Source organism: Chaetura pelagica, unplaced genomic scaffold, assembly GCF_000747805.2.
Source record: "Chaetura pelagica isolate M959 unplaced genomic scaffold, ChaPel_1.0 scaffold66, whole genome shotgun sequence".
Lineage (NCBI taxonomy): Eukaryota > Metazoa > Chordata > Aves > Apodiformes > Apodidae > Chaetura > Chaetura pelagica.
In genome coordinates, this window is record NW_009953811.1 from 3,784,823 (window position 1) to 3,801,710 (window position 16,888).

The 16,888-nt window shown below is 43.3% G+C and overlaps 1 protein-coding gene across 1 annotated transcript in view; it reads right to left on the bottom strand.

Moving 5' to 3' along the window:
* CAMK1D (calcium/calmodulin-dependent protein kinase ID) overlaps positions 1-15,750 on the bottom strand; it is a 136,139-nt gene extending 120,389 nt beyond the window's left edge. Inside the window, exons 1-2 of the mRNA XM_010001290.1 lie at positions 15,725-15,750; positions 14,981-15,112 (exon numbers count right to left, since the gene is read on the bottom strand). Coding sequence (XP_009999592.1) covers positions 14,981-15,112; positions 15,725-15,750 — 158 coding nt within the window. The remainder of the gene's footprint in view (positions 1-14,980; positions 15,113-15,724) is intronic.
* Between the last annotated feature and the right edge of the window lie 1,138 nt (positions 15,751-16,888).

A 16,888-nucleotide genomic window follows, 5' to 3' on the forward strand; every position in this document is an offset into this window, starting at 1 on the left:
GATTTAACCTCTCTGAAATAGCTTTCTGGTTGTGTTGTTTTTTTCTCCTGTCACTCTCCCCATAAATCACAAGTGTGAGAACACTTCTGGCTACAGAGTACACAGAGAGAATGATCAAAATATTCTCCAAGTGCCAAAGGCTGCTACAAAGAAGAACCCTACTCAATTTTCCTTGGTAAAAACAGGCAGATTACTCAAAACAAGTACCTATATAGGCAGAAAATTACAGAAACACCAGAAACACTGAGAAACACACTGAAAACTCAATACATGGAAGTTAAACAAATTCCCAAACAAATGAGAATAATAGAGTATGGAAGGAGTATAGGGGATGTTTTCACAGTTCTAGTGAATAAGCAGGAGACAAAGCCTGGCTACCTTTCTAACCACTATGCACTGTAAAATCCAGTTATCAAGACATGTATAGCACAAGCAGATGAAATAACACAGATCGCTTGATGCCCAAGGTCAGACCAGGTGAGTGACTTTCTCTTTCCACAATCAGACAGAAATTAGCCTGAACATTTGGTCCTGTTTTTTTGGTTTGTTCTTGTTTGGTTTTGCCTTGTTTTTTAAATCATTAGTCCTGTGGTTTTTTCTTGAAAGCAATGTACTGTTTTTTTACAAGAAGGTCTTAGAGAGATTTCCGAAGTGGTGAAGACCAAGACCAGCAGCATATTGAGTTAATGCTGCCTCTAACACCCAATACATCTCTCTCAAAAGGACAGGGGAAGCATGATGGAGGGCAAGCTGGCCACTCTCACACTAAAGGTGCTCTCTTCATCTTGTTCATTGGAGAGGAACTGCTCTGTTGGGTGAAGACCCAACACATAGAGGCCCCTGAGATGTGTATGGGCACATGCTGACTAAAGCACTTGTGTGTTGTTAACTAAGCCAAACTTGCAACCACAATTTTAAAATTTAAGCTTACATGCCACAGTCCAAACTGTCCTGATATGTAAATTGGATTAAAAATTCAATCTACACTAAAGAGAATGTAAACTCTGGATTTTGAGATGCTCCAGGCTATGGATTAGCCCTAACCTGCCATGGCTGATGATGATAAGGATCAAAGTGCTAACAAAGGCAGACCCAGCAAGTGGGTCCTAGGAGACAGGAATAAAATTATCTTGGTTTGTAGTCCAAGATGGTGAAGAAGGACTGGAAGGCCAGTGATGGACTTCATAGGACCAGCCCCCAGGAGCAGAAAGCAGTGATCTCCCACGTGGAAGCTATAGGCATAATCGTGACATAGGAAATCATATAGCTGACTGGCAAAACCCTTGAGATCTACTAATGTTCCCTGAAGAGGGGATTTCAATGGGATCCAGATCCCTCTCCTGTGCAGATACTTTTAAAAATGTCACTCAAGCCTACCTGAGACAGGAATGGGACAGACTCAAGCACAGCATCAGGTCTCTAAAGCTTATAAGACTTCCCTGTGCATAAATTGATGCAAAGCACAACCCTCTGTGCTCATTGACACACTTCTTCTGCTATTTACTAAATCCTCCACAAATCACCCTGCTAATATGTTTACCTGTATCAGCTACTCTAGAAGCACGTACAGCACTAAAATGAATCAAACAAAATGATGTTAAAATAAAGTAATATAGGTGTTCCCAGCTTGAATAGTTATCCAACACTCAACTACGGGGAAAGAAAAGCAGTGAAAAATTGCCAGAAATACTGGCATCAATCTTCCATTTCAAGAGCAATTCAGAGTGATTCCAAATATAGTTGGTCCTATTAAGAAAACAGCTCTCGGGTAAGAGTGCAAACTATGTCACCAGAAGAAAGAAAATTAGAAACATATGCTTGTAATGAAAGAAGGAATTTTAAACAAAGTCAGCAATTAAGGGCCCCAGTAGTAAGTCACAGAATCAGAGCTGAGAGGGGAGAAAATCTGTATATACCATCCCCATCCTTTTTGATGGGGATGTTTGACAGGAATGGGGGTGAATTTTGATGTTGAACTCTATGCTTAGTCTTCCAAATTCTAGAAGAAAAAACAGCGCCAGCAGCAAGACCTAGGAGGAGAAAACCTCACTTTTTAAGATGCAGTCCATGTTCCCCATCCTCTCACAGAAATGGCCTTTTGGGTTCCCTTTTTCCAGCTCTACAGCTACAATGAAGGAGGAGAGGGGGACATGGACATTCCCTGGCAGATTCCCTCACTGCAGGATGAGCTCTGGCCTCAGCCATGGCAGCCTAAGTCAGCAGCAACACCGTAAAACACCCACTGTTCCCACTCATCATCCAGAGATGGAGAGCTATTCCTATGGGAAAGCTGGGATCCCGTGTTGGCTTAGCTATGCCTGAGTTACAAGGGCATGAAGATGGAGTAACTACCTTTGGAAGAGTAAAGCCATGGGCTTTAGCCTTTTTAGATACAGCAATTGAGGAGGCACCAGAAACGAGGGGAAGTGGCCATGCAGCAAATCTTCTGCCTAGAAAGCCCCATGTCCACACTGCACAACTTCATGAGGCAAAGCTCCACAAGTCTCACGGGTCACCTCAGCTTGGGCTTTCTTTCCACTTTTGCTTCAGGCTGGGATTCTCCAGGGAGCCTCCAAGAGTCATGTAACCAAGTTCAACGCCTTTCAATTTTCCTATTGACCAGAATAGCATGAGATCATATTACCCCTGTCTATTTGTTAACAACGAGCACTCGTTTGCCCATGCTGATGCCATGTGGTTTGGATGAGTGTTTTGGACACCATAAATGGCAAGGGAGATGACTTTGAGACATAAACACCGTGGGACATGCAGCAGCTCCACTCAATGGCAATTTTCTCATGCACCCAAACGACACAGAAGGAAAAGTTTCAAACTTCCCTGAAGTTTTCAACTTCCCTCCCACCAGCCCACTTGTAGTAAATGTAAAAGCTGCCAGGCATCACTGGGACAGCAACATTTTATCTTTAGAAAGGGAAGAACTGGCATTTCTATATATAAGCGCCAATAAAAGCTACAGTTCTGTGGCTTGTGCCATATCCAGGGGTTTGTTGTGACTCACATAAGAGAACTGTTTAAAAATAATGAAAATGTCCTTTCCTCTTTGTTTTCAGTTAGAAATCCCGCGTTATCCCTTTTAAGAGCAAAGTTGTGAACAGCCACTGTTTTCTGTTCTAGTTCATGAATTTCTAGCAGACACAGGAGTGACCAGGGTGCTTTGCTCTGGGGAGATGCCTCTTGACAAAACGTATTATGCCAAATGTTGCTGCTGCATCCCTTCTGCTCTTGGTGGAAGGGGGGAAAAAAGTCTTAAACAACTGACACATAGCAAGTATTTAAGTGTGAGATAATGACTGCACTGAGTGCCCAGTCCACCAAGGTCTGAATCCATTCCAGTTGCCCACAGGTTGCTTAGCTGAGGCTGTACAGATATATATGTGTACATCCAAAAAGGTCCCAGTTTAATCCCTGGTGCGTCAGTAAAGACAGGAGATAGCACAAAGGTATGAAGATATTTGAAGCAGGCTGTTATTCTATTTGGTGGGAACCAAGCAGATTATATATAGACATTTTGGACTCATCTCAGAAGGAGTCAGTGCTCCTGTGCAAAAACATGTCTGGCACACTTCACTGCTATGCATTTGTCAGTTGGTCTGGATTCAGTATAGAGCTGTAATATATACTAGATTATTTGCTAAAGGTTCCTACTAAAATATCCCTTCTCAAAATTATTGAACGTACTTTAAAAAAAAAATAAATCAATTCTGCTTTTTATATTTTTAATACCTTTAAAAGTGAGCATATTGTCTCTAAGAAAGCTTGAATTTACCTGTGTGTGTGCTCCTGAAAAAAATTAAAAATCAATAGTAAAGGAGGCAGTAACATCCCTGTTGAATGTAATGCTCCATAATTCTAATTTGATAAAATACCTGGCAAAGTAAAAGCTAGCTGTCATATGTCCTTAGGAAAATGATTTCATAGTCCACTTACTAATACAAATTGTCAGTATTAAAACTAACGCAGAGATTTCTGCACTGACAGGGGTTTAAGAACTGGGCAGTGTAGCCAAATGTCTCTGATAGCCAGAGACACAGAAACATGGATGCAATCAAGGAAAACATTAGGCTTTACTTTGAAAACTGATTTGATTAATAGGTGTAAAGTCCCATTTTGGAGTACTTTGCAGAAGCACAGCATCCTAGTATGGTCACTCTTAATTCAGAAGAATAACAAACTATTCTGATTTAGCAAATGTCTTATGAATATAAGGCACAATTTAAAAAAATAGAATTTATTAAATTTTTTTTTAAGTTTGATTTGGAAAAAAATTGTCAGCACCATTTCCTTGGTCAAACTGAGTACTAGGGCAGCCAACAGACTAAATGAGTGTCTTGTATTTCTTTCCTTATTAGAAGACAAAGTCTGTACTTACAGATTTACATTTTTGCTTTTCTTTTCTTCAGAACTCCTACTAAGCACAAAGTGTTGTATGAGTAAGCACTGTAAGAGTGAATCAACAGGTATTACAAGTGATGACTGCAGAATTAGTTGGCCAAATACCAATTAATTTACGCAGCTGTCAGTTCAGGATATATTGGATATATTACAAACACAAGTGTTCCTGTTAGGTTTAACCTGGTGCAGTTGAAAGTGGGATGGAGTGCAAGTAATTCCTTATTTTCTTATGTCAGAGCCAGCTCCCCCCTGCCAAACCCTGATTCAAGACACCTAGAATGAGACACAAAGTATAATTGTGATTCATCTTCTGTAAATTAAAACAGCAAGTAGAAAGTTGCCCATGGAGTTGTTTTAAATTCATGCTGGGATCACACATCACAAAGCTGTCCCACCAATAATATTACTGATCTAATTTCATACAGGGGTGGCCAAAAATGCACCAACTTATATCCAAGGATTTTTGTATGCAGTTAAGGGCAGACAACTGCTCTGGACAAAGTGTGCTCATGAAAACTGTCATTTCTGATAAAATACATGGTTTTAGCTTCTTGAACTGACATCTTTTGAATACTTATTTTTCTTCCCTGTACATTTTGATGCACTTAGAAATGCATATTTGATTATTTCCACAGCAAGTGAGATTTAAGCTCAGATGCAGCTGTGTACCTTGAGGATGTTTCCATCTGGCCAGATGAATCCTGCCTAGCATTTACTTGTTTTTCTTTCTGCTGTGCTCCACAGATTTGAATTCAGATACCCCACTGTTTTATGAGTTAATGCCATGAGCATGAATCTGGGCCCCTCACTACTAAAAGGACATTAGGTTGCTGAAGTTGTGCCAGGATAGGTTTAGATTGGATAGCAGGAAGAATTTCTTTAGTGAAAGAGTGATCAGGCACTGGAACTTGCTGCCCAGGGTGGTGGAGTCACCATTCATGGAGGTATTCAAGAAGCACGTAGATGTGGCACTTCAGGACGTGCTCTAGTGGGCATGGTGGGTATTATGTGGGTTGTGTGTTGGTGAGGATGTTTCTTTGTTTCCCCTGGGTGGACAGTTGAACTCAGTGATCTTAGAGGCCTTATCCAACCATGACAATTCTGTGATTCTGTAAAGGAATATCCATTGAGGTGCTTGGCCTGTGCATGTAAATTAACTCACTTGCCATCAAAATATGGTGAGCCCTTGGCTCCCAACAGGACATCAAAATAACATAGTCCAACCCTCCTGTTTAATAATGCAACATTAAGTTAGACAAGACAAGCAAAATGCAATATATTGATAATATTTCGACAAGGACATCTTCAATTCACTAATGCCATGAGACCTCTGAACAGCCTTTTATGGTTTTTACAATTGAAGAAATTACTTTAATGGAAAAAAAATCTTAGTTATGGATGAGATATTCCAGACTACCTATGAAGAATTTTGAGAGAAAAAACAGAAGATAAAGTATTTTGCCTAATGAAGCTACCTAGGACTGCATCTTCAGCAGCTTTTAAGCACCATCAGACCCCTGAAGATCTGGGTTGCAAACACTTGTGAAAATGCTTCCTTTACCACTGCTGCACCACCTCAAACCCTGCATCCTCTAAACACGACTTTGCAACACGGCTTCAAAAAGCCCTGTTGCAATTTCTAACTCTCCACAGCTACTCTGGTTTGGAAAAGTCTCAGAGCTGCATGTCCTCCCATGAAAGGCTGACCTACCTTTGCTTCTGTCACCTCCGTAATCCCAAATCAAAATACAAACCAATGTAATTGCAAATTAGGTAACACTTAGCTTTAAGCATGTGGGTGTAACAAAGACAGACCTTATGCATCCAGATAGTTGAGTCATTTGTCAAGCTGCTGAGTCATTTATCAAACTGCTGGATCTCATTAAAGACTCTTTATGCATCTTAACAATTCTTTCCTTTCAGGTAACACACAACAGTGCATTTAATCAGATACTTGTACCATTGAAACACAACTGTAACCAACTTTCTGAGTAATACATACTGGAGAGTGGGGTATATATCCTAGTGTCAGGTCCTGCACTTCAGCCACAACAACCCCCAGCAGCACTACAGGCTTGGGGAGGAGCGGCAGAGAGGGACCTGGGGGTGCTGATTGACAGCATGACATGAGCCAGCAGTGTGTCCAGGTGGCCAAGAAGGCCAACACCATCTTGGCCTGCATCAGGAACAGTGTGGCCAGCAGGACCAGGGAGGTGATCTTCCCCCTGTACTCAGCACTAGTGAGGCTGCACCTCGAGCACTGTGTGCAGTTTTGGGCCCCTCACTACAGAAAGGAGGTTGAGCTCTAGAGCATGTCCAAAGAAGGGCAACGCAGCTGATGATGGGTTTGGAGGATGTGTCTTAGGAGGAGTGGTTGAGAGAACTGGGGTTGTTTAGCCTAGAGAAAAGGAGGCTGAGAGGATACCTTGTCGCTCTCTACAATCACCTGAAAGGAGGTTGCAAAGAGGTGGGGATTGGTCTGTTCAGTGCCTGAAGATGCATCAGGGGAGGTTTAGATAGGACGTTAGGAAAAATTCCTTCACTGAAATGGTTATCAGGCATTGGAATAGGCTGCGATTGGAATCATCACGGTTGGAAAGACCTCTGAGACCACCAAGTCCAACCATCAGCACAAAAAAAACCCCAACCAAACAACCACAAATAACCACACACACTCCATCAAAAAACATCCACAAAACCCCCACAACCTTGGCCACTAGAGCATGCCCTGAAGTGTCACATATACATGTTTCTTGGATTCTTGAATGTCTTGGTTGACAGATGGACTTAATGATCTTGAAGATCTTTTCTAACCAAGGTGATTCTGTGATTCATTCTTCATTTAAGATCTTTGAAAGGACCCCAGCTTTGTTATTCCAGCTATGTTTAGGAAGGGGTCAACATAAATTATCCGGTGCAGAAGCAGACCCCAGCTAAGGCTGAAAACCCATTTTACTAATTTTAAAGCATCTTAGTCCAACTATTGCAGAAAGCAGCTGTTTCTTCCATAACACACCAAATTATTTTCCAAGCCAGAGCTCTGAGCAATGACTCATTTCCCCCCACTCTGCCCTGTGCCCTCCTCCCAGCATGAACAGGCCATTTCTCCAGTTGACTCAGGGTATAGGATGACCTTGAAGATGAACAGTTATGCAAGGGAGATTTGGTAAACCATCGACACCCAGAAGAAAGGACAGCTGCATTGTCACCCAGCAATTACAGTGGAATGACTTATCAGGCTATAACCCACTGGAAGGAACACACCCCAGCTGGAAGGCAGGTTGAAGGACAGAACTGCCACACACCATCCCTAAAGCTGTTACAGAGCACACGGCCTGTAAATGAAACTGTGTAAGACCAGTGAAGATACAAGGGACTTTGTTTGTGCTTACCATTTCAAAGGGGATCTTTCTTCCTCATTTAATGCATTTTAGGATTTTTAAGATGCCTTGAGCTGCTTCCCTACATCTGCTTACATCTAATCTAGTACGAAATACAATCCAGGCAGTCCTGGCTGCAAAGTCTTCCCCTGCAAAGTTTCCAGCATCTCAGTGATCAAAAATGGTGTCAGCTTTGTTTCAGGTTTCACTTTTTTTTTCACTCCCATGAATTCTTTGCAGTAAAATGAAATCAACTGCTAGTGCCAAGGCTGAGCTATCCTGTACCATACCCACATATATAGAGTCAGATTCACTTTTGCCTGAAACCTGAGAAGGGCAATTTATCCAGTCTGCATCTCCTTGATTCAGGAGATGAGCTCATGGTCTAAAGCTGATGTCAGCCTCCAGGAATGCCCAACTGTCCCCCTGCCCTGCAGAGCTCTGTAGATCCTGGCTCCCTTCCACACCTAAACTGCCTCCATAGCAGGGATGCCTGCAGTAGCACCCAGCAACAAGTGTGGCTCCATGGGTGGACACTGAAGTCCCACCAGGCACCCAGGTCAGCCCAGCAGTTGTTTGGGGGCAATGATGAAATCTGTCCATGTGGGATGCCAAAAAAATATATTCTTGGTAGGGCCCTCATCTTCCATGCCTGACATCAGCATCATTAATGGTACCACTGGGCATCACCCCCTAACCTGTAACCACACACCCGGGCATCCCGAGCCCTCCTGCCACGAGGGAGCCAGCTTTTGGGATGCCCTGGATTTGCAGTTGGCAAAGCTTGGAGCAGGGCCACGAAAGGAGGGCAGAGTCAACCTTCTGTCACCCCAGCACAACTGCAGCAGCATGAGCAAGCCAGGTTTTAACAAGTAAATCTACATAAAAGCTTTCTCTGAAAGTGATTACTTAATATAACAACCAGCTGTCTCTTCAATTCTTGCTGAGGCAGCCTCATCTTCTCACCATCATTCACAGAGGGGAAAATAAAAGATTAAAAAGAAAAGCAGCAAGGCTGTTTTGTCTATAGAGTAAGCAAAGCTTCAGAGAATTAATGTTACCTGACAGACAGAGGTGCCAAGTGCTTTATTTTAAATTTATTTTTTTCTCCAAACTGCTCCATTCATTTCTTTACAGGAAAAAGAACTCTCACTGCTAGGGTGTAAAGAGGTAATTTGTCATTAACCTCTTGAACCTAAATCCCACACCTTTTTGTACCTCAGCTACACAATGTAATAGCCATCACTTTTACCTTAGCACTTATCAACACAGAATCAGAGAGTCTTCTCTTTGGCTGGCCCTGTACTCCAGTTGCATGACCTCATACAGCAAAATAATTACCACAGGAGAGAATTGGTGGGCATCAGCAGAGCCTCTGGACTGGGAAACTGGAGTATGGGACCATCCAGGCCTGCAAGGGCTGTGTTTTTTGACCCAGAGTCAGCCATGGCTTGAATAGATGGATCCATCCCAGAGTCACTCAGGCACATGCATCTGAATTAATTAAATGCCCAAATTTATGTTAGGGCACATTAAACTTCTGCATGGCCAATTTTATTCAGAATTAATGTAGCCTTTGATTCCAAGTTAAATTGCACAGAAGAGTTTAATAAGAGGTAACTAATGGGTTTCAAAACTAAATTTGGATTCATCTTCCAGGAGGCTATTTGGGTTAGCCCTGGAGGGATGAGCCTTGCAGAATTGGGGCAATGTTTTAGGGGATGTTAGTCAATGGGCTACAGAAGAGGAACAAAAAGGCACCATTTTTTTAATCACCCTTTTAGTCTTCATGTAAATATTGAGAAGGGGTGTTTTTTTCCACATTTGTTATCAAGAGTGTCCTCTTTAATTCCCAGAATGGTGTTAACTCCTGGGATGGTGCAAGGGATCCCTTTGATCTGATTTATGGGAAAGCAGAGACACCCACACTTTCACCCACTTTAGAAAAACTGTTACTTGCTGATTTTTGTTTATTTTTTTTCAGGTGAGTACAGTCCTGACCTCCCAGACTTTGCAGGATAATGCCTCCCTGCCTCTCTCCCTGCTCCTTACTGTAGCAGCAGCTCCTGGTTGTAGGTGCAAGCATATAAGGAGTGAGGCAGCGCCTGCTCATTAATCACTGCCTGAACACCCAGTCCCCCCATCTTCCAAGGAAAGGGGAATGGAAAGCACTGGCAGAACTTTAGCTGGCCTTCTAGAAACAGTTCAATCATGCTGTTTAACAGGAAAAATTGCTTTAGTCTGCAATTAGGTGTGGCTCTGATTTGTAAGGAGGAATTTAATGGTGCCTCTCTCAGGGGACTTGGGAGAGTAAAGAGGAGGGGGTGAGAGTAGGAGATACCTAAGTAGTTTAGAAATTATTTTTAAAATCCCTGATCAGAAGAAACTAGCTGAAGCAGAGTATGATTTGCTAGCTAAACAGTATTTGCTTAACAAGACACTTGTTTGTGCACATTGCTGCTATTAAGTAATCAATACACCTGGGTGCAAGGCTACACACAGTTTACTGTCCCTCTCCTTGCTTTGCTCTGACTCAGCACTGAATCTGTATGATTGTGCAGGTATTACCCAAGCAGCTAGAAACCTTCTTGTGATAAATAGTGGTGTAGCCAAGAAAAACAAAAATCGGGCATATTTTTCTCTGACTCTCACAAGGTTGTTTTTGTTGTGGGTTTTTTATTATTATTTAACTGGAACCTCAGACTGGTGCTTCTCTGCAGTCCAACTCTTTGCACCACCTACTGCCTTCAGGAACCCATCTACCAGCAGATTCATCTTTCAACACGTTCACACCTGCACAATTACCAAAAGTGGAATAAATGTCCTCTATTCTACAGCAAACAATGGAAATGATTGCATTTACCTTTCAGGTCTAAACCAGAAAACAGTTGCTTTCAGAGCACGTTATGAAACTACTCACATCTCAGGTCAGGAGAAGTCTGTGTCACATGAAGGTGACCACGTGCTGTCGATCCCCACAGCCAGTTAGTTATTAGAGCTGTGATAGCCCTGTCCTACATATCCAGTTTTCTTTCTCACACAGATTCTAAGCCATAGCACACTTTCCACTGCAAAATAACTTAAAGTCTCCAAATTATGAAGCCCACCTGATTTTGTGAAGAGATGTCATATTTTGCCCTGCGTTCAGCAAGGTGAGCTCAAGCTACTCCCTGGTTTCACTGGTACAAACAACCATCTAAAATTAGGCACATGCTTAAACGCTTTGTGGGGCTCAGGCTCAGGCTCCTGGATTAACTGCAGCCTTGGTCTCTCCCAGCACTGCACTCACAGCTCCTTCCCACTCTGTCCCCACCCATCTGAGTCTTCAGGGAATGTTGCCATGGATTTCTACAGGACACAAAAGAGTCCATATTGGAAGAACCCTGCTCAGGTTGCTAGGCGTAAATATTGACTTAACGGCTCTTCCGCCTTTTTTCTTTTTTAAGAACAGATTTGTTGGCCGTGGCTGGAAAAATCAAATGATGGAGTATGCATGATTCACTCTGGCACTCACACAAACATGCAGATCAGTTGGCTGGCAGCTCCCTCCTCTCTTAGCAGAACATCGCTTCTAAAATGTGTGACTTCGTTTTGGCAGCAAGAGCCTCCAAACCCACAGAGAGAGCGGTAGAATCTCCTGTCTTGCATGGACTTCACTTGGGGACTGCTGACCTTCCTCAGCACAGAACATGTCATTAATACCTCCCAACAGCTTTTTAGTTGAGACACACAGAAGGATTAGTACTGGGTTTATGAGTGCTGTGTGCAGTTTTGGGCCCACAGTATAAGAAGGACATTGAGGGGCTGGAGAGGATGCAGAGAAGAGCAGCTGGGCTGATTAGGGGTCTGGAGAACAAGTTTTATGAGGAAAGGCTGAGAGAGCTGGGGCTATTCAGCCTGCAGAAGAGGAGGCTGAGGGGAGAACCCATTGCTCTCTACAACTGCCTGAGAGGAGGTTGTAGTGAGGTGAATGTTGGCCTTTTCTCCCTGGTGACCACTTATAGGACAAGAGGAAATGGGGTCAAGTTGCACCAGGGGAGGTTCAGGCTGGATATTAAGAAAAAAAGAGCAGTGAGGCATTGAAACAGGCTGCCCAGGGAGGTGGTGGGGACACCATCCCTGGAGGTGTTAAAAAAAAAAGGGAAGACATGGTGTTTCGGGAGATGGTTTAGTGGTTGGAGGTTACAGGGAGGATGGTTGGACTTGATGATCTTGAAGGTCTTTTCCAACCTTGATGATGATTCTATGATTCTGTGATTGTCACGATGCTGTAATCGATTTGGACTAAAAGACCAGCCCAGAAACCTTCCTGCTTGAACCCATGCTCCCAGGTCTGCTGACATGAGAATGGACTGCAAAATGAACTGCAGGTACAACTTTTTATTCAGAGATCTTCAGCTGTTTCACAGACAATAAATATTGAGGCAGGACATACTTCAGGTGATATGGGAACTCAGCAGCAGAAGTGAGAGGGGATCCAAGGATTTTGGTCACTGGATTCATGCTTTCATCACCAGGTTCTGCTTCTTATAGTACTCTGCATACAGACTTTTAATCCTGAATTTTAAAAACCTTATTTAAAATACAGCTTCGACACACAACATAATCCAAATACTTTTCCACATTGAATCTGCCAAATCTGGATGATTTGTCAGGACTGACAGCAGGACAAGCTTCCTCCAGGACAGCCTGAGGGTACAAAGTATATGTGATAGTTGTGTGTGCCAGTTCTGGACACAGCCAGCACAATCCCCGTCTGGGCCTAAAAACTTGCTCACTACACACAAGGACACAAGCAGCTCATCTGGGGGCTGGTAGAGGCTGCAGGAGGGATATTCAGACTCCATGGTGGACCCCAGTTTGACACACAACCAGGGTATGCAAGAAGAGTTGTATTTCACAGCACTGGGCAGATGTCTGCCAGAAAACAGGTACCTCATGAGTGGGAAGACAAAAATCTGGTGACTGAATATAGGTGGAGAAAGTCCAGTGTCAGAGAAGAGATTCTTCTCTAAAGGATCACAAGGAGGTTGCTTGCATTTCAGCTGAGCAGGGTGTCCTTTGGGACTTCTATCCCATTGGAGTTGAAGCACCTACCCAAAGGCACAATGCAAAGCCAAAAAGGCAGACCAGGATCAACACACACGTATATGTATATTTGCTTGCAGCCATCCTCTGTGGCTCTATGCCTTCCTCACAGGGAACAGGAACCAACTCCTCCTGCCAGGCATCCTCTGTGCACAACCCCTGCAGAAGTGGCAGTTTTGGGCATGGCTTGTTAAGGCTGTGGCTCCTCACAGCCATGCAGGGCAGCTCAGGGCTCTGGCATCCTACCCACTAATTAAGACAACATACAAATTAGCCATCACCACTCAGTATTAACCTACCAGAAATAAAAAGCAGAACCCATAAATACCTTTGGATCTTAGCAGCAGCTGCTCAGGATCCACTCCACCTCTCTCAAATCTACTTTTACTGAGAGCTTTTGGAGCAGATAAATCATTGAACAGAGAAACAAGTTGATTTCCCCTCTCCTCAACTGTAGACAGATCCAGTTTGTTATTCTCAATGTTTTCTTGGTGGGACATACAAATTCAATACTGTGTCTGCTGGCAATGATGTCTATTTTCAGAATAAATACAATGACATGCAAATTTTGTATTAGCAACAGCTAAGTTGAAGACATCAGGAGATAAAAAAAGAAAAATGTCTCTTAGTGTCCTAACATGCATAGGACACAAGATCAAGTAGAATTAATTGTCTGAAATTAAGGAATTTTCCACCCACTCACTCTCCTGCCCTTGCAGCTGGAATTGCACAGCCCGGGTGCTGCCTCCTGGTTTCTCAGGAAATTGTTTGCAGGGAAGAGAAATATTTCACTACACGAGCAGCAAGAAAGAATCTCAATGATTTCTCTGCTGTACTAGCTGTGGGTCAAGGCTGATGCAAGGCAATTCTCACTGCATGCCAAAACTGCTGCTCTTGTACCCACATATGAGTATCAGGGGACAAACCCACACAGAGACTGTTTCAGGCTGCCCATTATTGGCCATTAGCACTTGGTTATGAAGATGGCAATGGTTGGGTTTTATGACAGGTTCTCAATAACACTACTCTGCAAGCCAATGTGCTCTGCTTAGCACTGTGTTTACATTGCACTGACCTAGTATGGGTCCAGCAATGGGAAAGAAACTGCATCAAATGCCTGTAGCTGTTTGGAGCCCCAGCTAAGTCCCTCCACTGAAAAGGATCTCCTCTGCCTCCTGAGATGGCTGAGTTACCTGTGCTGAGTCTTTAGTCCAGAAGCATCTACTTTGTTCTCAGTTTTGCCGCATGGTGCTCAATCAACCATCAGCTTCCACATGACCAAGAGCTGGGGCAACAAGTCCCACTAGGGACCACAGAACAGCAAGAATTAGACTGTCCCAGTCCAACACAAACTTCTATGTAATTGTACTACCTTTAATGGAATGAGAAACCAAGGTACTTTCAGAAGTTTAAAACAAATTACATGGACCAATCCTAAAATGTCTAATCTCTGTTTCCTAGAAAGTCAAGGATGAAGATTTTAGATCCAAGTGCTTCAATTCAGATGAGATTAAATCCACCTTGAGGGCATAAGATGAGGAAGAGGTAAAGATCAAGCCTCTAATGACTATACTGAATTTGTACACTGAATTCATAGCAGTTGTGATCAGACTTCTTCTTATTCATCTCTTCTAGCCATGGTCAGGAAAAAAATATACACTGTGGACAACCCTGTTAAAAAAGAAGTTGCCCTGGAAAGTCACTTCCAGAGGTTGCAGAGGTACCCCTCCATGGTACAGGTTCCCACCATCTCCAAGAGATTTTTTAAGCACTTGGAAATAATCCTGGTCCTGCTCTTCTCGAAGCCAGTGACCCAACTGCTGATGTTATTAGTGCATAAGGTCTTTTTGGGGCATCATAAGCTTTACTCCAGCCTAACTCCACACCTTTCCCACTTTGTAGTCATCTGGCTGTATTATTGTAAGAGAAAACAGGAGCATTTATCAAAACATCTTCAGCATCATTTAAGTTCAGGTGATGCTGTCAGTGTGTGATGGACTGAACAACCTGTCAGTCACACTTTTCCATCACTATTGTTGCTCCTTAAGTGTAAGAATCTAATCGACATGAAGAAGCAGAAATGAAGGTCTGATACTCACTTTCTCAGGACTGCAATTTCGTTCTCTATGCTGCTTTCCTTCCCCTTCAGTGCCTTCTTGGGAATGCACTTGACTGCAAAGAGTTTCCCACTCGCTCTCTCTTCAGCCAAAACAACCTCTGAGAACGCACCCCTGAAAGAAGAAAAGAAAATCCCTGGTTTTAAGCAGTGCCTTTTCTTTGGAAGATGTTAACTGAAAGATAAACATTGAATATAGTTCTTCTCGTGCCTTTTGATAGCTGCTTTTTTTAAGCAACGACATTATGAGCATCTTTCTTTGCCTTTACAAACACAGGCAGACGTTCACATTCAGAAGACAATAAAGGCTTACCAAATGCAACAGTTTTAGTAAAGAACCATAGTCCAGCAGAGGTATAAGCAAAACTTGAACATCAGAAAGTACCATTTCCACACATGAGGACATTGACTGCTGCCTGGCTGCTGATTTGATGGATGATGTAGTTTTCCTGAAGTTTTAGGATGTTTAATTCTCACAGCAGCACAAAGTCCCTAGAACTAAATGCCACACTGGTGCCAACAGTGCTCTTGGTTCCTCAGTGACCACAGGAGCTCAGGACCTCTGCTTTGGTCCTCCCTGGCAGCCCTGAGCATCCCTCCATGGGCTCAACCCTGATTCAGACAGGGCATCAGCATCAGAACTTCTGTGTGTGCAGTTATGCCACAACACAAACTGCTGTGTGTAATCACTCGAGCCAAAGAATTGGATTAAATCACAAGTCCAAACGTTGGCCGTAACAGCAGCCTCCCCATGGTTACCCCAGAGAGGATTACACAAATAAAGAAACTTAATTGCCAAGAGTGGGCAGTGTGTCTCCTTCATTAGGCTGTTCCATCACAGAGTACTACTTCTTGCACTCTCATCGCTTTCTACAAAGCATCTGGACCTTACTGGGGAGAGGCCAGGGAAACGTTACAGTCAGTACTGCACACACTTGTTTTTGAGTTCTCACTGTTTTCTGAGCATTTGGGCACCACTCAGAAACTGCTGGTCTGGATGGACCTTTGCGCTGCCACTCAGGGGCCACTCATGTTCCAGTGCTTGTTACTGGTTTAGCAGTGATGTACTGGGCAAGACAGAGCATTGGCCTGATGAGGAACAGCAAATCTCCGCCCCTATTCACCAAAACCCACTTCTGAAGCACCTGTTTTGTACAGGGGACATCAGAGCCAAGGACTTGTGTATTAAGATCACAACTGAAGGATCCACCAGCTGAAGGATTATATTTTATTTATACAAAACAAAGAGGCAGAACAATTTCCTGAATTCCACCACCCCACCCCCACCTCCCATCAGTAGATTATTGTGATCTTCTACACAGCTCTCTGCAAAATGAGCTTGGGGACAGGCTGAGCAAACCCAACCATGCTCCAGCCCACTCTACCAACGTTAATATTTGATCACAGCCTTATTTGGCTACCCCCAAATTTCTCTTTCATTCCTCACAACCGCTGCTTCTTTAGAAGTTTGCAGATAAACAGAAGTGTTTCCTTTCCTGACCAGGCTCTTCCTTTTTAAGTTGTACACTTTGATGACACAGCCAAGAAACTGTGACCCCACCAGCAGTTCCAAAGTTGTGAAATGACTGAATGAATCATTAGGCCAGCGGATAAGTGGATAAGCGACAAGTAAGAGGCTACTGCTTTGGGAAGAAAGAGCCTGTTCACCCAGAGACACTTGTAGCCAGGAGCAATAGAGAAACTGCAATGCCAGGTTTAGGAATGGATTAAAAGAGACTTTTGCAAACTGTTCCTGTGGATGTTTGACAGCTTATCTGTGTGCAGCAGTGACCTTCTGAACCAAGAATGCTTCATCTCAGTTTGGACAGTCGTCCAGACTCTGACCATGTTTATGCCACTCTAAGTACAATAATGAGTCACCATTTCCTGC